The 21,147-nt window shown below is 38.0% G+C and overlaps 1 protein-coding gene across 1 annotated transcript in view; it reads left to right on the plus strand.

Moving 5' to 3' along the window:
- The first annotated feature begins 934 nt into the window (after positions 1-934).
- The window catches only part of cpamd8 (C3 and PZP like alpha-2-macroglobulin domain containing 8), a 47,882-nt gene continuing 27,669 nt past the window's right edge, over positions 935-21,147 (plus strand). Inside the window, exons 1-21 of the mRNA XM_056447590.1 lie at positions 935-1,406; positions 6,998-7,149; positions 7,358-7,380; positions 7,751-7,916; positions 9,842-9,894; positions 11,140-11,157; positions 11,809-11,863; positions 12,132-12,245; positions 13,569-13,653; positions 13,732-13,840; positions 14,275-14,502; positions 14,609-14,779; positions 15,550-15,678; positions 15,764-15,959; positions 16,183-16,358; positions 16,456-16,605; positions 16,680-16,838; positions 17,746-17,888; positions 17,991-18,053; positions 19,595-19,826; positions 20,325-20,478. Of these exons, the coding sequence (XP_056303565.1) occupies positions 1,318-1,406; positions 6,998-7,149; positions 7,358-7,380; positions 7,751-7,916; positions 9,842-9,894; positions 11,140-11,157; positions 11,809-11,863; positions 12,132-12,245; positions 13,569-13,653; positions 13,732-13,840; positions 14,275-14,502; positions 14,609-14,779; positions 15,550-15,678; positions 15,764-15,959; positions 16,183-16,358; positions 16,456-16,605; positions 16,680-16,838; positions 17,746-17,888; positions 17,991-18,053; positions 19,595-19,826; positions 20,325-20,478 (2,665 nt within the window). The 5' untranslated portion in view covers positions 935-1,317. The remainder of the gene's footprint in view (positions 1,407-6,997; positions 7,150-7,357; positions 7,381-7,750; positions 7,917-9,841; positions 9,895-11,139; positions 11,158-11,808; positions 11,864-12,131; positions 12,246-13,568; positions 13,654-13,731; positions 13,841-14,274; positions 14,503-14,608; positions 14,780-15,549; positions 15,679-15,763; positions 15,960-16,182; positions 16,359-16,455; positions 16,606-16,679; positions 16,839-17,745; positions 17,889-17,990; positions 18,054-19,594; positions 19,827-20,324; positions 20,479-21,147) is intronic.

The following is a 21,147-nucleotide window of genomic DNA, read 5'->3' on the forward strand; positions in this document are numbered from 1 at the left end:
TCACCACTGCGGAATGAACCGCCAACTTATCCAGCATATGTTTTATGCAGCGGATGTCCTTCCAGCTGCAACCCATCACTAGAAAACATGCATACACACTCATACACTACGAACAATTTAGCCTTCCCAATTCACCTATACCATGTGTCTTTGGACTGTGGGGGAAAACGGAGCACCCTGAGGAAACTCAGGCGAACACAGGGAAAACATGCAAACTCCACACAGAATTGCCAACTGACCCAGCCAGGGCTCGAACCAGCGACCTTCTTGTTGTGAGGCAGTTGTGCTACCCACTGCACCACCGTGCTGCCTCAAAAATTGCCCCAAAAATTTTAAATAAGTAGTTTGAACAAGCAAAACAATATTTTTTTGATTGTGTGTGTGTGTGTATATATATATATATGTATATATATATATGTATATATATATATATATATATATATATATATATATATATATATATATATATATATATATATATATATATATATATATATAGTTAGTATCCAACTGTTTCATCCAACAGTTATTATTATTAATTACAGTGTTTATTAATAACATTATTGGTCAAATAGTATCACGTAAAAACACACACACACACAAAAAACTATAATGTGTGTTGAAGGTCACTAGAGGGCACCAGTGTCTCTATATAAGCTAAATGAATTCACCTCAGGCTGAAGTTGTATTTTTTCCCGCACAATATGAAATGGCTAATAAAGGAAGGTCTTAGGTAAGTTTAAGGTAAATAACTAGACTTACATGCATGGCATTCATTGTATGCAGCTCCCATTAACATAAACTGACAAACCCCAGTAGATCTCATAGTCAGTCGGAGCTGTGAAGCTTGTTGCAGGGACAGTACAGTCTTGTCTCTACTGGCTCAGAGGGGCTCTGCTAGACTTGTTCTGACACACCACTGAATGAGACAAAAGCCTGGAGAGTTCAAAGGGGCAAAAGCAGACTGGCCCGCTTACACTACAGCTCGCTGGGTCTGATGTGCATTAAATACCCGTGCAGCGCAAGGGGTGGAGATGGAGATAAGTTTTAATGCTGAAACATGAGCAATCGGAACTCAGGCGGATAAATAAGGCACGCCAGGAGGGATTGTCTTCTTTACGTGTGGAGAGGAGTTTTTAAATCAGTTGCACGGACACAACATTTGGGAAGTGGGATGAAAAAACGGAGCACGCGCTGAGCACCGCAGGCTCGTGCTTGCCCTCGTGGATACTTGAGTTTGTCCGAAATAGTACTAAACTAAAAACAATATCTGTGGAATATACGTTGGGGGAGACTTTAAAATAAACGAGCGACAAAATGAGAGTGTTACATGTGCAGCACAATTGCTGGAGTCTGTGGACTGTGTTCATGTGCGTTATGAGTGGAGTTCAATCACAGGCAAGACAGTAAGTATGATTGCAGCACTACTTTGTGGATAATATTTAAGCACTTTTTCTGGTCATTTATCTTTTTTTTTTGGCTTAAGTCAGATCTCACATGAAAAAAATACTATTTAAAGAACAATGTTTTTAAATCATACTATAGTAAATTACTTTAATCAATCTGTTGTAGTGATTATTATAGCACAGGAGTGATACAACGTCTATATATCAACCAGTTCTGCAGTTTTCTACTATATGGTATACTACAATACACCACAGTTTAAAGTATACAACTGTATCTCTTACAGTTTATCAGTTCACCATATGTAACAGCATGCATTAACAAAGTGTTATAAATTCTGCATTATGTACTGGATAATACATTATTGTTCAAAAACACTATAGTATCTACTATAAAGTACTATAGTATTTTTCTCATGTGGAATGATAACTGCATACTAATATTTGACTGATGTTTTATGATGCTGAAACAATAAATTAACTAATTTTATGAATTTATATATTATGGTATTTAATTATCTTTGTTATTATATGCTAAAGCATACTGTTATTGTTAAAATGTAATAAATATTGTAGTATACTTTAGTTTTTACTATAGCAAACTGGTGTATTTAAGTACAACATACCTCATACAGCATTGGGTAATCTGTTTATCACTATAGTTGTTGTATTACCATGACAAATCTAAAGTCCCCACAACAGATTAACACTCCAACACGATAGTATTGACTATAAATTACTATAGTATTGCTGTTGATGTGTTTGGGTGTTGCTAACATAACAATTAACCAGTACTGCAGTTTTCTACTATAGTGTATTATCCTACAATACACCACAGTTTGCATATCAATTAGAGTTTATCAGTTCACTATATATAATACTACAGTATGGTGTAACATTCATTAAGAGAGAGTTGTAAATTCTGCATTATATACTGGACAATACAGTAGTATGGTTAAAAAAACACTATAGCATTTACTACACATTACTATAGTATGTTTTTCATGTGGAATGATAACTGCATCCTCACTAATATCTGAAAAAAATAAAATAATTCAGCTGCCAACATGAAAAAATACTATAATTTATATATTATAGTGTTCATAACTCTGTTATTATATGCCACAGCATACTTTAACTGATAAACTGTAATACATACTGTAGTATACTATAGTTTTTACTATAGCAAACTGTGGTTTATTTAAGTACAACATACCTAATAGTTAGCACAGCAGTGGGTAATCTGTTCATCACTATAGTTGTTGTATTACCATGACAAATCTGGAGTCATCACAACAGATTAAATTAAGTACTGTACTATAGAATGGTTCAAATTCACTATAGTATTTACTATAAATTACTATAGTATTGCTGTTGATGTGTTTGGGTGTTGCTAACATAACAATTAACCAGTTCTGCAGATTTCCACTGTAGTGTATTATCCTACAATACACCACAGTTTGCATATCATAGTAGGCTGTCTATAATTAGTTCATCAGTTCACTAAAACTACAGTATGGTGTAGCATTCATTAAGAAAGAGTTGTAAATTCTGCATTATATACTGGATAATACAATAGTGTACTGTAATTACTACAAATTACTATAGTATGTTTTTTCATGTGGAGTGATAACTACATCCTCACTAATATCTGAAAAAATACAATAATTACACTGCAACATGAAAAAATACTATAATTTATATATTATAGTATTTATAGCTCTTTGTTATTATATGCTACAGCATACTTTAATTGATAAACTGTAATAAATACTGTAGTAAACTTTAGTTTTTACTATAGCAAACTGTGGTGTATTAAAGTACATCATACCTCAGAGTTAGCACAGAATTGAGTAATCTGTTCATCACTATATTTGTACTAACATTGCAACTTTAGAGTCACCACAACAGATTAAATAACTGTACTATAGAATGGTTCAAAAACGCTATATTGTTTACTATAAATTACTATAGTATTGCTGTCGATGTGTTTGGGTGTTACCAACATGTAATCCTTAATAACATGTTTGTGGCATTGCATATAGTACTGTAACACCATGGTAATACGGGAAGATCGTGCTTGCCAAGATACTGCCGTTTTGTTAATAACTGTAGTGACTGATAGTTTAACAGAAACTAAGGTTACCGTGGTACATTTTTGTAAAGGGTGGTACAGCTGACATGATGTTATTAACAAATTCCCAAGTGATGTTCTTTCAAAATAGTTCTGTTTCACAAATTACATGCATTCATGTCATTGTTGAAGTCACAGATTTTTTGTATAATCAGAAAGTCTTCTGCTTTAGTTCTGATGTTTTAATTAGCTAAATTTATCTGCTGAAGATCTTTAGAACAGCAAGAAGCTACAGTGGATCTACAGTTTTCCAAGCATGGAAGATTGTAAGATTTTTGGAATCTTCAGTGATTTTTTTTTTATGTACAAGACCGTGCTCATCGTTTTTACTGTAGGGTTCATGGCTCTACAGTTAAAGTCAGAATTATTAGCCCCCCCCCCCTTTTTTTTTTTTTTTTTTTTTTTTTTTTTAATATTTCCCAATTGATATTTAACAGAACAAGGAAATTTTCACAGTATGTCTTTTTAAAAACCATTGTTAGGTAAAAAATTTTAGCCCCTTTAAGCTATATATTTTTTCGATAGTCTACAGAACAAACCATCAAACCAATACACTACTAACCTTGTGTATTTATGTCTAATCATCTTGTTTAATCCTGCCCCTTTTCGCAGCGTTGCACGATAGAATATTGCAAGCTCAAACTCTAGTGTGACTGCGCCATAACCCTGTAAACTAACAAATCAGACAATTACAGAAACATTTATAACTCCGGTGGTTTGTTGATGATGGAATAAGTGTCGTAGACATCATGCAATAATTGATCGTGAAGCAACGTGTCGTCTGGCATATTTGGTACCCATAATGTGCACTCAAAGAAAGATTTTTGCAGCCTGTTTAAACAACTATGAGCTCAATCAACACATTCTTGAGTTTTTTGGAGGGAACTTAATTGTTTTGTGTTCAATCTACTTACATTTGTAAAAACAATTCAGGTAACTTTTTTTGTGAAGGAAATTGTGTGGAACCCAGCATTGAGAGTTTATCTGAACATCAGAACAACAAGATCTGACACAGTGACTGTCATAACCGACAATAAAAATCATGTAATCCAAACAAGACTTTAGTATGAAGGCATTTATCCACCAAAACAAACTTTTCCAGCAAGTTGTTTAGATATCAAATCAAGCTTTGTTTTTGCATGTTTTATTCACACCGGTTCCTTCTTTGATATCACTTGAAGTATATCGACCATTACCCTTTAACCTACCACTAAAAACAGGAATTTGATTTGGAATTTGGGTTAACAGATCCAGAAATTCCATGAGCAACTTCATCCTTCATACCACGGCTGGCCAGAGCTTAGTGCCAGTGTCTGTACCTGTTACATGTGATTGTGCCAAGTATTTAGAGTACCAGAGAAAGAGGTCAACAGCCAACTTAGCCTTTCCGACAAAGACCTACATTCTCTTGAGTCAGCTAGTGGCTGTTCTTTCCTTTAACAAGTGCGATCATGTAAACACTGAACAGCTCTATGCCCATCGCACACACTATTATAAGATACCAAGGTGAGGATCAAATGCAGTAATTTCCGCATAAATGCTCTGAAAAGGATTTTCTCATGCCTTGAGACTTAAATTGCCTCTGGCCTCACTGAACTGTAATGCCAACCACCTGATATCTCAAACTCCAGCATGCCATTATACTCAAGGACACTGAGCTTCCCAGGTTGATTTCGGTATGTAATGGGTCAGAGAGTCACCTTCCAAACGCTTCACATCAATTAAGGTCACCGGAGGCAAATTTGTAACTGGATTTTTTAGCAGTAGTCTAGACAACTTGGATTCCAAAGAGGCGAAAGATGTCAGAGGAATTAGGTTGATGTCTGTTAATTATATAATGACATCGCCCTAACCTTTGTTATGGAATTGGTCTTTGAGAAGGATGTATTAGTTTTAATGACAATGACCGCATAAAATTGCATTCTATGCATGCCTGTGACTTTTTCTTTATGCACCAACACACGGTATTTTAGAGATAAAAAGGGTAAATTTGATTAAGTTTTACAATCACACAACCGCATGAAAATAAAAGCTGTTTAATCAGATCTGCAAAAGTGTCAAAAACATATTCATGCCAGGTCAGTAGTTTGTGATGCCATTTTTTAAAGGTCTTGTGGTCCACCATTGTTTTTTTTCAGTTCCAATTACTGATGCATGCCTTTAAACTGAACTTGTAATACACACCCGGCAGGCACATAACATCATAAGATATTATCAATGTCTAGCCAGTGTCTAAGGACAATGTTATTTTGATGGCCAATAATGATGTCAAGTGATGTTGATATTTGGTTGATTTTAGGTTGTGTTGGAAAGCAAACAAATCCAACGTCGAACCAACATCTTAAACCAACGTCATATATTGTCGTCAAATACTGGCATTTATTCGTCAGGTATAGCAACCAAAATCCAACATCTGATTAACGGTAACAGTAAAGTTACCATAAAGTGTCAAGCTGTTACCAACGCCAAGCTGTAACATCATTAGATGTTGATATTTGGTTGTTTTTAGGTTGCGTAATTTTTTTTTTACCAAAATCCAACATCTGACGTTAGACACTGACGTCAGTCTTACGTCAACATGATTTTCAATTCCACCCAAAATGCAACATTCCCACAACGTTGGGGTACAACGTCAATCTGACATCATTTTGACATCCTGTGCCTGCTGGGCATGTGCATGACATCACCATTCTTGCAAAATATTGTTTTTTTTATATACTATATTTATTTACAATATTTTTAAACATAAAACTTTTAAAAACTACTTAAAAATGTATACAAAAGTTTGTTTTCACACCACGAAAATGTTGCCATGTTGCTACAAAGTCGCTGCTGGTCCGAATGAGGCATTATGGGGCAATTTTGGTCCAATCCAAGTGGGCAACTTGATGTCAAGTGGGCAACTTGAAGTCAAAAAGACACCAAAAAACATGTCCAAAAATGCTAATTGATTTGATTTAAATTTACTACTTTAATGCCAAAACTACATCAAACTGACATCTATCATTATTGTCAAAAAAATATCAAAAATCTGTGGACTGTCCTGTAATCCTTTTTTTCCCCTTTTTTTGCACTAATGTTAGTAGCAAATCCAGTGTAAATTGTGTTGGCTAAATTAAGTAGTAAGTAAGCCTAAATGATCAGTCCTGGTGGGAAATATTTACTTCACAGCCTAATTTAGAAACTGGATTATTGATCTATTGTTTCGTTTAGAGATCAATCAATAAAAGACTCAGAAAACACTTGCCGATTTGCATTTGAAGATATATACATATGATATTTGTTTACCCAAACATTTTTTTCCAAGGTTCATCACCCTTGTTTGTTTGATTTGCATTCCCTATGATGTTAGATTCAGATGTGTGCTGTAGACAAAACAAGGTGTTAGTGTAATTGGTACCTGGAGTCTTGTGATGTAAACACAAACAGTTGCTCTGTGCTCCCGTCCTTTGATTCACAGGGGTTACCTGATTGCTGCACCATCTGTGTTTCGTGCTGGCGTGGAAGAAGCCGTGAGCATCACGCTCTTCAATATGGTAGAGGACACACTAGTACAACTACAGCTCAGCGTCAAGGGCGAGATTGTGGCACACAGCCATGGCACAGTAAGAGGTGAAGATTACAAAATCGTGAAAACTGATTATCCCCTCTCAGTTATCAACACTTAAACCTAATTTTCAGAAATATGTCATCATAAACTTTTAGTATTAGTGAAAATTTATTTCAGTAAAGCTTTTTATTTCACCATAAAATCACATGCTGATGAAGAATTCTAGGTGCTTGTGCGGGTTTTACATGACATGTTTATTTTTCATTTCAGATAAAGGCACCATTAAAATAAAGGTGAGCCAATCATGTCAACAGCCCATTGTAGCCCACTGTAAACATTCATAAATTATGACCATCGACCACAAAACATAAGTGTCTATTTTTCAAAAATTTAATTATTAATCATCTGAAAGCTGAATAAATATGCTTTCCATTAATATATGGTTTTGATAGGAGAGTACTTAGTAGAAAAACATCTGTTAGAAAATCTTAAATCTAATGATTTTTTGGCATAAAAGAAAAAATATATAGATTTTTGACCCATACAATGTATGTCTGTCTTTTACCACGATATACCCATGCAACATACGACTGGTTTTGTGGTCCAGGGTCATAAATATCGGCTTGAAGGGACTCCCATGACTAATAACCACTATGTTCCCAGGTGCCATCAGATCTAAGAGGCCAGGCACATCTGAAAGTTTGGGGGAACCGCCAGCTCAATGAGGGCGGCTACATCTTCCACAACCACACCACTGTGACGATAGACAGCAAAGGCACAACAGTTTTCATCCAGACTGACAAACCAGTCTATAAGCCCCAACAGAAAGGTCTCTCTCTTTTCTCCAAACAGGAATGGCTTACTGATGATGATAATGCTAATCATCTCTGTTTTATGCTAATGATGTCTCTGTTATATTTTGGCTGTAGATTGTTGGCCTACTGTGCATTTTATGAACTTCCTAATAACCCTGAAAAATAATTTATGTGTTTATTAATCAGCGCTAAACATGCTGAACAGTTGACTACATATTACAACTTTGAAATTTACGCAAAGTTAGTTAGCATGTTTTTAAAGGGTCACGAAACACCAAAACACATATTTTGAGATGCTTACAGTCATATATGTGTCCCACGTTGCTAGAAACACTATTAGGACACATATTTCACAAAAAAAAAGAGAGAAAATTTGTTGTTTAGAGCAAATTCGTTCTTCCGGCTTGAAAAGAAATTTTGAAGCTACGTCACAGCAATGAGATCATTGTGTAAATTCTAGTGTGGAGATTTGATTTCTGTATCGGCGGGAACATAGTGATGTCATTGAGTTGTCATCATTAATTAATGAGAAAGACTTGGTTCGAACCAATCAGCGTGATCTATTGTGAATGAGATGCAACTTCATTAATATGCATGACATAGCTTCGAAGACTGTTTTTACCTGTTACAATGTTCAGACGGCAGAGAGACGCCACGTTGTGTTGCCAACCGTAATTAAAACAAGTGGAAAAAGAAAAATTGTTCGGAGACATGGGTCGTCAATGTAGCATTTATAAAGGTCTTGTTTCCATTTCCCCACGATGAAAGCACAGCTAAAAACTGAAAGGGTACTGCTGATGATACTAACTAACTTTGCCTGTGAATAAACATAAACAAAGAACATTGATCGCACATTTACCAAATCCATAGAGACAGGACAATCAACACCAGCTGGAACTGTGTCATTTTTAAAAAGCAGATAATAGCCTAGTGGTTAAGTGCGCGGACATATAGCACGACGACCTGAGTTTGATTCCCGGCTCGAGGTCCTTTGTCAACGCTTCCCTCTTCTCTGTGCCTAATACTTTCCTGTCTGAAATCTCCACTTTCCTATCTCAATTAATGGTGAACCCCCCCCCAAAAAAAAAATATAAAAAAAAAAAGAAGACGAGTAGCAAATCCGCATTTTACCATTCATCATTTCACCAAGCTCTCGGGTAAAAAAAAATGTTCCTTACAAACATATTTTTGTCGCGTGTTAGCAGACCACTGTAATCCCCACGTGAGTCCAGCTGTGCCCTCATAGCGGGGAAATGGAAACAAAACCTTCGTTGAGGCTCATTTATAAACGCAACACTTACGACCTATGTCTCCAAACAATTCTTCTTCTACTTGTTTTAATTACGGTTGGCAACACAACGTGGCATCTCTCTGCCGTCTGAACGTTGTAACAGGTAAAAACAGGTCTTTGAAGTAAACAAGCATATTAAGGAAGTTGCACCTCACACACAATAGAGCACGCTGATTGGTTTGAACCAAGTCTTTGTCATGATTTAATGATAAAAACTTAAAGACGTCAAGTTGTACTGGCTGGTACAGACATTTAGTCTCCACGCTGGAATTTACACAAGGATCTCATCGCCGTGATGTAGCTTCAAAATTTCTTTTTAATCTGGAAGAACGAAATTGCTTGAAATAATGCAAAAACAACCAATTTGAACTTTTTTGTGAAATAGATGTGTCCTAATAGTGTTTTTAGCAGCGTGGGACACATATGACTGTCAACATCTCAAAAAATGTGTTTTGGTGTTTCGTGACCCTTTAAATATTGTGACAAAATTGTAACCATTCACAAACTTGTCTGATTACCCCTAATTCATAATCGTATATCTTCGAAAGTAGCATGTTATTTCAAACTTAAATATATTTGAGAAAATAGAATAGTAGTAGTAGAATTTGAAGTCATTACTGCTTTTTTCTTCTTCTTCTCTTTTTTTAGTACTTATAAATGTGTATGCGGTCACGCCAGACCTAAAGCCAACCAGTGAAAAGGTAAAGTCCTAGAATGATGTTAAAATGCAAATTTTTGCTATGTAGAATAGGGGCATTGCCCTATTAGTAGAATAATTTTTTTTTAAATAACTAATCTTAAAAATAGGTAGCTTATTAATATAGCGTTCATACAAAAACATGTTAGTTCCATAAACACTTTCGCAAGACAGTAAAGGCTGATTTATACTTCTGGGTCAAGCACACACATATGCATCGGCACAGCCTTCGCACTTTCGCACAGCCTTTGGTGTGACTGATGTCACCTCAAGCACACCTCTCAAAAAATGTAACCACACATCGCAACAACGCATAGCGCATGCTCTGTGATTGGTCGGCTTGGTACCGGTGATGAGAGTGGGCGGTGCTGAGAGCCACGAGTGTTTACAAGTGTCGAGTCCCATGAAGGAGCTCCAGATGGGAGACTTTTGTTTTGTGTTTACATATTGGTTAAAGTTGTTGCACGTCTGCTGGTTCCCGCCTCTGAATGAGCAAGTTTGAGCTACTTGTAGGGTCCTGATAAAACAAAACACCCGGGAAGAAACGCGACACAGAGGAACATAAAAACCTACTGCTAGCATTTCGAAAGTGTTATTGCAGAGCAACACAAACAGTGCGCAGAAGTATAAATGCACGACTACGTGCAAGGCAGGCACTGTGGGTCAAGCCAATCACTCGACACAGAAGTATAAATCAGCCTTAAAGCTTTTTTTTATAAAAGCAGCTCCAGCTAGAGTATGGTGTGTGGACACCCATATGAAAAAAAGAAGCAATTTATAGTAAATACTACAGTGTTTTACCATACTATAATAAAAAAATGTCATTAATTAGTTGTGGTACTTCTATAGTTGCGATGGTAACATAAAAACTATATTAATATAAACAATTTACCCAACACTGCAGTTTTCTACAACTATATGTTGCATTATACTACAATACACCAGTTTACTGTAGTAAAAACTAAAGTATACTATGGTATTTATTCCAGTTTATCTGTCCACTATACAGTAGTATAGTGTATAGTTCATTAACAGTGTTGTAAATACTATAATATATACACTATTAAACACTTTACTGTAGTATGGTCAAAAAACACTACAGAATTTACAGTAAATTACTATATTTTTTCACGTGGGCATTATCTTTATTAAAACCTGGGCTGCTAATGGTTGGCTGCTTGCAAAGTTGTTGCTGTGTAATTATGTGTCGTCTGCATCCCTCTAAACTGTTTTTTGTTTTGTTTTACAGCTCGAAGCATACATTGTGGTAAGTGGAGGCCACGGGGTGGACACTGCACTGATTGGGAAGCATGGCTGAAGTGTTCCTTTCTCAGCAGGGTCCATGTTGCACAGCTATAGAGCTTGACAACTGGCTGCTGGTGTTGGGTTCGACCCTGGAGCAGACACTAGCGGGTGACTGGGGAGATAAAAGAGAGAGAGAGTCTTCCTGGGGCGTTGCCCCCTACTGCTCTGTGCTTAGCTTCCATCTCTTTCCCACATGGTGCTTGGTCTTTGAAGCGTCTCTGGGGCAAATACTATTGCTCAGTTCCAGAAAATCCTTCTGAAAGCTGTGCACATGGCCAAAGGGGACCAGAAAAAAATGTTTGCTATGTATGCGATGTTTCATGTTTATGTTAGTTTGGCACTGTCGGCCTCTGGCTCTCACTGGAGGAAGTGTCAGTTGGGGTGTGTGTAGTTTTGGCTTGATTGACGGGCTCCTGGAGTGTTGGCCCTTTGAGTCAGGGCAAGGTCAGTTTGTTTAAAAGCATCACTGGATTTGAAATGTGTTTGCTTAAGCTTGATTCTTTGCTGCCTTTTTACGAGTGTAAAGTGGCCTCCAAATTTAAGCAAAACAAATAAGCAAGAATGTGACTATTTGTACCACAAACTGTTTAAGATTACCATGTTGTTTACCCAGGACCCCAGAGGATCCCACATAGTCCATTGGAAAGATCTGAAGTCGATTTGTTGTGGTAAGGACTGCCACTATTATGTTCCTATGAATGTAATCAGTTTTAAAATTTTGTAATTTCGTTTCAATCATTACATCTTTACTGTTAAACTTTTATGACAGTCTTTATGAGTTATAATATATTTTAACATTATGATGTGTGTACAGTGTATATATATATATATATATATATATATATATATATATATATATATATATATATATATATATATATATATATATAAATGTGTGTGTGTGTTATTTTTAAAAATGATTATTGTCTCTATTAGGAATTGTCAATATGAGCTTTCCACTATCAGACCAACCAGTTTTTGGTGAATGGCTAGTCTTTGTCGAGATGCAAGGCCACACGTACAACAAGTCGTTTGAAGTGCAGAAGTACGGTAAGCATTTATTTATTAATATATACTGTAAAATGTATATATAAATAGAAATGCTTTATTTTTCAGGAGCTTAGGTTTTTCTGAACAAGACAGTGAGAGTTACAAGAGTTTTGTATGTGTTGTACTGTATGTTTTCATTGTACATACAAAGTTTGCTTTTTTGGATAGACTTTTTGTCACATTATCAAGACAAATTTTATTGTTAATGAAAGAGCTCCTATTATGCATTAAAAAGGGTCATATTTTAATTTGGGGGGTCTCCAAAAACAGGCTGATAATAGTTGTTCCCAAATCCCTCCCTACCGCGATGCTAATCAGAGCTGATTGGTCCGATGACCCAGTGCAAGAGAGAGTGAAATGCCCACCATGGCTTATCAACAATTTTCAAGTAGTCAGAGTGCAGAGAGTATATGCGTGAGCTCAATACAAGAGAGCATTAAAGCAATGCAGTTAAACACCAGCATATTGCTCCATTCTTAACCATGACACACATTCAGTATTAATCCCCACAGTGGCAAAAGCTGAACTATTTTGAAACTTGACCGCTGCACATGTGTATAAACAGCTGATGGTGGCCATAACAACGTCAATTGGCAGTGGATTGTGAGCTCGTCAAACGCATTTAGATCCGTAAACAAAACGGCACCCGTCGCGTTTTTAATGTGGCATCAGACACAATATGAGAATATAAAGAGTTAACCAGATAAAGTACAAGCGGTTACAAGTAACAAAACACAATTAAATACACAATTTGCAAGCCTAGAGAAAACAAGGAAGCAACCATTTTACCTGGGGGAACCCTGGGGTTCGCCCAGGGTGCCATTTTAACTAGAACCGCCACTGGTCTTCTTCTTTTTGTTTCTACAGTGTTTGTGGCAAAAGCTGAACTATTTTGAAACTTGACCGCTGCACATGTGTATGAACAGCTGATGGTGACCATAACAACGTCAATTGGCAGTGGATTGTGAGCTCGTCAAACGCAAACGGCCGGTGGTTTAAATTTTCCCGGGTCTGCGCACGCAACAAATGGGCGGGGCTTGAGTTGCGTAACGACGTCACATTGACATGGCTAAAGACTCATTACAGCTGTGATTCATTCAAACCACTATGAGTTGACTCTTTTATAGATGAATTAATAGTTTTAAACACGTTGAACTTTCAGATTTAAACATCAGCTGGATATTTCACTTTACTTGCTGTGTTACACACTGAATGGGAGGTCATTTTCAAAAACCCATAATAGGGGCTCTTTAAAACTGCTATTTTCAATTAGAGTAATATGGACAGAAACTAATGGATTTCAGTTTGGTCTTTTTTTTCCAGTTATGCCCAGGTTTGAGCTCATCATTGTTCCACCTTCATATATTCGAGATCTCAATTCTTGTGAACAGGTGACAGTCAAGGCAAGGTATGAGACAGAATGGGTTTTTACATCTTAAGCAAGTAATTTTATACTCTAACTTTACTTCACCCTGCATTTTTCCAGGTACACCTTTGGAAAACCAGTGTCAGGCAAATTAATGGTTAATATGACTGTTAATGGAGTAGGCTACTACAGACATGAAGTAGGCCACCCAGTGGTGAAATCAATGGAGGTAAGTGCATTATAAAATATGTTTTGTTAATTGGCTTCTCAAGCAAGCACGGTTTACTAGGGCTCTATTTCAAAATACCCAAAGCCCACACTTGTTACACATTATAGATTGTCAAGTAGTTAGTCCACTGTAAAGTGTAGACAAGGAGGAGGACACACTGTAGTAGTGTTGCTGCTGCAAAGGTCACTCTATTCTGAACTTAGGACAGCTTCCAGTCTCCTGGGCTTCATGGAGTAGACAGTAAGTTCATATAAGAATTGATTTCTCAAATGTTTTTTGCCACAGCTCTAGTCATCTGAGCCAAGGGCAAGGTAGTCTAGTATCTGTGCAGCATTAAAGACCTAAGTTATTTTTTTCTGCAGGGTCTGTCACACTGTGCTCTTCAAAAGACAAAGTAGTAATTCTATGAAACAACTTTCTTTTCTTCTTCATAGATCAAAGGGTCCACTTCTTTCAGCCTCTGTGTGAAGGACATGATGCCAATAGAAGTTACAGATCATTTCCGAGGTGCAGTGAACATGTGGGTCACAGTAAACAGTGTGGATGGTGGGCAACAGACCATGTTCGATGATTCAACACCTGTCCACAAGCAGCTCATTGACATCAAGTACTCCAAAGATACTCGCAAGCAGTTTAAACCTGGTCTTCCCTACAAGGGCATGGTGAGAGGAGGATCAGTCTTCTGTTGGAAAACAGACAATGCTTCTGTTTAGTCATTTCACTAGTCAATTCTAACTTGGAATGATTACTTTTCACCACTGACCCCAGATTGAGGTCACCTATCCAGATGGGAGCCCAGCGGAAGGAGTGCATGTGCGGGTCAAGGCCGAACTTACTCCAAAGGACAATGTGTACACCAGCGAACTGGTCTCAAAAAATGGCAAAGCCACCTTCGAGATTCCCTCCATTCCCACGGCTGCCCAGTACGTCTGGCTGGAGGTCAGTGGGAGGGATTTGGAAATGTAGTGGAAATTCTTGTGAGTGTAGTTTAAATTAATGAAGGGGTAGCCAATCTTACATCCTGCAGACTTTGGTACCAACCTTGCTGCAACACACATCCCTCTAACTGCCAACATCTTTGTTACCTGCTGTAGATGTGTTGCAGCAGGTTTGGAGCTGACTCTTCAGCTTGTAGTTCTACAGGAGCAGGGTTAACTACCTAGTTGTTAAGGGGATAATTTAATTGGGTCAAACTTTAAAGGTTGTAGTTTCAAAGCCTGTAAAGTGTCATACATGAGAGCAGTACCAATGTTCATTTAAGGTACTTTTCTGTAATGTTGCTCTAAGGTATACACTAGATTTTCCGGCCTGTGGCAGTAAACCTGTCAAGGGATGCACAAACTGTTAGGACTAATCTAAAATTGTAAAGTTGAAAATAAGACTTCTAATTGTTCAGATTAGTTTCTGAGACACAGTCTAACATTTATGCAACTAGTTTTATTGACCTTATCATTTGATTAATATGATGAGTGAGAAGGCTGTCTTCAGAGTTATAACTAAGGATCCACACTTTGGTCTTTGTAGATCTGTGGGGTCTGATGTCTGTCAACCACAGTATTGTTTGTAATTGATTGATATGAGACCGATAAATGATTGTTAATTTTAGTATAGCTATTCACCAATAGTCTTTTAGCAGCACCAAGTACAAATCAAATGGAGACCATCCAGTGCCTTTCATTTCTAATATTCAGATTTATTTTCGCTTGCAGTCAAAAGTGACTGCCATTGATGGCAAGGCTGCAGGAGACCAGTATCTCCCCAACTATCTGTCCATCAGTAGCTGGTATTCTCCTAGCAAATGCCACATCCAGCTGCTAAGTCCCAGTGCTCCTCTAATGGTAAGATCCATTGCCTACATCATTAGTGGTGCTTCCATAAAAGTATATGGCAAGCATATTCATGGAACCACCTATTTGTGTCTAGATTGGGCAAGAAGCAGAAATCTTCCTGAAGTCCACCTGTCCTTGCAACTTCACCTTGCACTATGAGATTGCTTCCCGTGGGAATATCGTGCAGTCAGGTCAGAGGCATACGAACAGCACGGCTCATCGTGAAAAGAGAGCTACCATAACCTTTGACACAAACATTCACACAACTGCCAAACCCCAACAAGACTCAGGTCAGTTTTATTGCAATAACTGCAGTACACCTTTGTTCATGGGCATGTTTCAACTGTGGGTTTCGTGCCTAATAGATAAACTTAAGTTATTTATAGCACACATAAAAAAATCTCAGAAACTCCTGAATTGCAATAGTTTACTTTTAGCTCATAAAGACACTATTCTTCCACCTTTTTCATCCCCATTTTTGTATGTACATCTCTATGTCCTCTGTCTGCCCAGACTCTGGTGTGTCCTCTTCTCAGGCTGAAATGGACAGCTGCATGTCAGTTCTGCATTTCAATGTGACTCCCCCCATGGCCCCTCTCAGTCGCCTACTAGTCTACTATGTTCGGGAAAATGGAGAGGGAGTGACTGACAGTCTGCAACTTCCAGTGCAGTCCCGCTTCGAAAATGAGGTTGAATAATTTCACCTCACCAATTGCCAATCCTGACAATTCACCATAAAATGAAAGTTTTGTCTTCTATTTGTTTAACAAACCATCTTGTCTTCAGATCTCTGTGTCTTTGTCCACAAATGAGTCGATGCCAGGCAGTCCCATCAGTCTAAAGGTTAGAGCAGAGATTGGCTCATGTGTATGTGTAGCTTCTGTGGACAAAAGCATGTACCTTCTCAAACCAGGCTTTCAGCTCACACCTGAAAAGGTTAGTCCTCATTTGAACCGTCATATATCCTGCAAATAGCTGTAAAGTTGATTAAACAGTTTGAGGGTTTCCAGGTGTTTAAGGATCTGGCTGAGTTTGATGTATCTGATGCCTTTGGGGTACCCAAAGATGAGGGACATTTTTGGTGGCCCGGCTTGTCTTCACGAAGGCGACGTTCCTCTGTCTTTCCATGGCACTGGGACATCACTAAAGATGCCCGTTTTGCTTTTACGGTAAGGACATGACTTTATCCATATCTCCACAGAATATAAACTTATTGTTTACAGACAGGATGGTGGCTAAGTTGTTAGCACTCACAGTAAAGCCGCGGTCACACTGCACTTTTCGCCCCATAGGCTTTCATTCATATGAATGCGAAAGACCAGAAAGGCAAGCTTGTACGACAAGTTTCACAGTTCGCTATGTTACAGTTCAAGCTTGGTGACCTGCGAAATCGCATCATGTGATTGCATGAGACCAATTGAAGATCAAAACATGACCTCTCTGTACAGAACTGTCAAATTTGGACCGATCGCACTCTTTTTTCAATGTCTAATCATCTTGTTTTATCTCACCACTTTTCAAAGAGATGTACAAACAGAATTTCGCATGCTCAAACTCTAGTGTGAAAGCAGCATTAGAAGGTCGCTGGTTAAGGTCCCGGCTGGACCAGGAGGTCTTTCTGTGTGGAGTTTGCATGTTATCCTTGTGTTCATGCTGGTTTCCTCTGGGTGCTCAGGTTTCCCTCACAGCCCAAAGACATGCGGCATAGGTGAATTGAATAAACTAAATTGGCCGTAGTGAATGAGTGTGCATGAATGTTTTCCAGTAAAGGGTTGCAGCTGGAAGGGCATCCGCTGTGGTGACCCCTGATGAATAAAGGGACTAAGCTAAAGGAAAATGAATGATTGAATGAAATTGACCACAGTGTTTGAATGGAAGAGTGTGGGGGTGTTTCCCAACACTGAGGTTTGTACTCTCAATTCTGGGTTATGGCTGGAAAGGCATCTGTTGGTAAAACATATAAGTAATAAGTAGTAAACAGCGGTTCATTCCACTGTGAAGACCACAGATGAAAAGGGAAGCCGAAGGAAAGTGAACAAGTTCAAATTGTAATATGCTTATGTACCTGTGTTGTAGGAGACAGGCCTGGTCGTGATGACAGACATGGTGAGTCTCAATCACAGACAGAGTGGAGGGATGTACACAGATGAGGCCGTACCTGCGTTTCAACCACACAGCTCTACCCTGGTGGCAGCTATGCACCCCAGATCTGGCACACGGTACACATGCTCACAGTGTCTAAATTTTAAGGTTAATTTTACAGGCAATTATGGCTAACTTCAGTAAGGGAATTGTTTCTTATGTCAGTGTGTGTTTTTCAGGGCAGAGAACCGCAGACGTACATTCTTTCCAGAAACATGGATATGGCATTGCTTTAATGTCAGGTAGTAAAATATTCCTTTGCTTTAATCGACTGGATAAATAACAATAAAAATTATGCTAACCCAAAACTTTTAAAGGGTATGTATATAGAGCAGGGATCACTAACCCTTCTTCTGAAGATTTCAGCTCCAACCCCAATTAAACACACCTGAACTTGCTAATCAAGGGTTGCATGATAATTGCAGACAGGTGTTGTGGAGCAGGGTTGTGACTGAAATCTGTAGGACAGTAGATCTAAAGGCGGGAATACGCGGTGAAAATTCTGATGGTTGAAAAATCATATGTCCATGCACACATCACAAGTGTGTTTACGTGATTCTGCAATTATATAAAATAAATAAATGCAACATTTATGAACACATACAGACCCTTACAGTCTCCGATTTGTTACCAATTACAGAAAAACTACACACAACACACATTTAGTCCTTATTTGAGTTTAAAAACAATGTGCAACATACAGCCTATAGTCAATGCAAACCTCTCATTTGTATCTTTAATCTTCACCAGCACATGTAACCTCTTGTTAGAAAGTAATTCCGTCATTCAGAGTTCATAATAGTCCAAAAGGTGATGGTAATAGTTAAACATGGCGAAAGTGGAGAAAGTGAAACTGCTCGTGCTTTTAGATGGCCTCGAAAAACAACAATAGGACACGGCAGATTTTGTTTTTCGTGGCTTTGTGGCTGTTCATCAAGACAACGACAAGGTTTGTTTAAGCTCGGGTCGACCATGACTCATTATTATATGTATATAGTATTACAATGTAATGTTTCAGCTATGTATTTAAAAACAGCGCTTCCTTTGTTTACATTCTTTACATGTTTACATTCTCCTGGCTTGTGCATGCGCTTTTCTGTAAACCATTAGCGTTCAGATGCGCGTCTAGTTCTGTCTTTTGGTACCTTTTTTTCGCTCTGCCTTTTGGTACCTTTCTAAAGGGTACCCAAAAAGTGGTATGTTACGGTTCGCTTTTTGGTACCTTTTGACAGTGGAAACGGTTATAAAAGTGTACCGAACCATACCACTCAATAGAAACAGGCCATAATAATGATATAAGCCATGAATGTTTGCCATAAATACATGTTCTTTTTCAGCACTGGGAAACCAGGATGCCTGTTGACTATTGGTTTGAATTTTAAAACTTAGTTCGCTGTAAACTATCATCTCTGACAATCTTGTCTTGCAGGACACATTTTACAGCACTTGCTATTCAGCGAGTTTATCCTTCTGATTGGTCAACTTCAGATAGATCAACAAATTGGCTTGTCCAACAAAACACACCTCTTGAAATTAAACTGACAGATCCTGAATATTTTTGACATATTTATAATGGGGAGCTCATGAGCTCACAAGTTCCTCTCCCACAGTAGAAACAATGACCATAATAACATCAAGGTTGTCTGCACGACTAATCCCATTGGGAGAAAATTGCATATGACAGTAAAAATCACACTGTGTATGCCCGCCTTAAAAGAGCATGTTTGGTGATCCCTTATATGGAAAGTACATAAATAAAATTGTAAATTCTTCTCACCAACAGCAGTCTTAATGGAGAAGCTGAACTACATGTGGACATCCCTGATTCCATCACCACATGGGTGACTGAGGCTATTGGTCTTTCTGCCGAAAAGGGTCTGGGCTTGGCTCGGACTGCAGAACTGCGTACATTTAAGCCCTTCTTCATCGACTTCACTCTGCCATACAGCATTGTCCGTGGTGAACAAACTAAAGTCCCGCTCACAGTATACAACTACCTGCCTACATGTGTGGAGGTTGTGTGCGCAGCATTTCAAAAATTCTAAAGAGAACACTGTTATCATAAAGAATTTGAGCACATAAATTCTCACCCAAAACACCTTAGCAACTTTAAAGCAACATGCTAACAACCTCTCTTTAACAAGTTATCACCGCTTTAGTATAGTGACTACAGGTTTTGCATTGACAAGCACCAATTACAACAATGATAGCAGTTTGCCATCATATCATGTGGTATAAAACATTATTTAGTATCAGCTTAATTTTGACTATGTATGCGCAGACACTAGATTTGCAGCAGTTTTGATTCTGAGTTGTTTAAAGTTAAATCCTTAAGGAACGATGGGAGGCCACGAGTTAGGCAGCATGGAAAATGTGCAATGCACCTCAGAAATTCCCCAGAATCTTTTGAGAACCCTTGGGAGTTCATGCTGTATAAGTTTGATAATGTGGAGAGCATGTGTTTGTGCATATGGAGACGCTTCATGAATTATTTTTATGCTCGTTCTCCACAGGTCCATGTGAAAGTGTCAGTGCCCAAAGGGATCAAGTTTGTGGGTCACCCAGGGAAGCATCATCTTACCCGGAAAAAGTGTGTGGCACCTGGGGAGGCCACGCCCACTTTTATAGTACTGCTATTTTCTGAACTGGTGTCTGCCAACATCACAGGTTAGTGCATTAAATACTTAGGCCCTGTTTACACTAATATGTTTTAGTTGTAAAAAACGCATAAGTTTCGCTAAGGTTACACCTTCCACACTACGCCGGAGTTTTCGAGCTTTTTGAAAATGCTGAAGAGACGCTTTCCTTTTAAAACGCTGCTGCTCCGTGTTAGTGTGGATGGGGTGAAAACGGAGACATCTGAAAACAGAGTCAGGGCTGCAGACATTCGCCTATCTGATTAGGGCTTTTTCCTCAATATTAAGTAGCCTACACAAAGTTCAGTCTTGCATTCTCTCCTTGTAAGTTCAGACTTCGAAAGTTTGATATGGAAAACAAACTCCTGAGGACAAGCCAGGTAAATCTTCAAACGGAATAGTGTACTTTATAACCTCATTCACATCACCCTGGCTACATTGTTTCACTATCTAAACAATAAAATGAAAACATAAGGAACCGTCTATTTTTATTTTGATATTAGCAACTTAACAGACACCAAAAATGTTGAGGCGTCGTGTAGCTGCATATTTATACAAGCGTCATCTTCACTGTATGCATATTTTTAACAAAATGGAGCCCATAACATAACTGCCTCCTTTCATTTTCATTGAAAATACAAAACATTCCTTCTCTTTTGATGAAAATCAGTTTTAATAATCAAAAATGGCCATTATAAAA

Source organism: Danio aesculapii, chromosome 22 (assembly GCF_903798145.1).
Source record: "Danio aesculapii chromosome 22, fDanAes4.1, whole genome shotgun sequence".
Classification (NCBI taxonomy): Eukaryota; Metazoa; Chordata; class Actinopteri; order Cypriniformes; family Danionidae; genus Danio; species Danio aesculapii.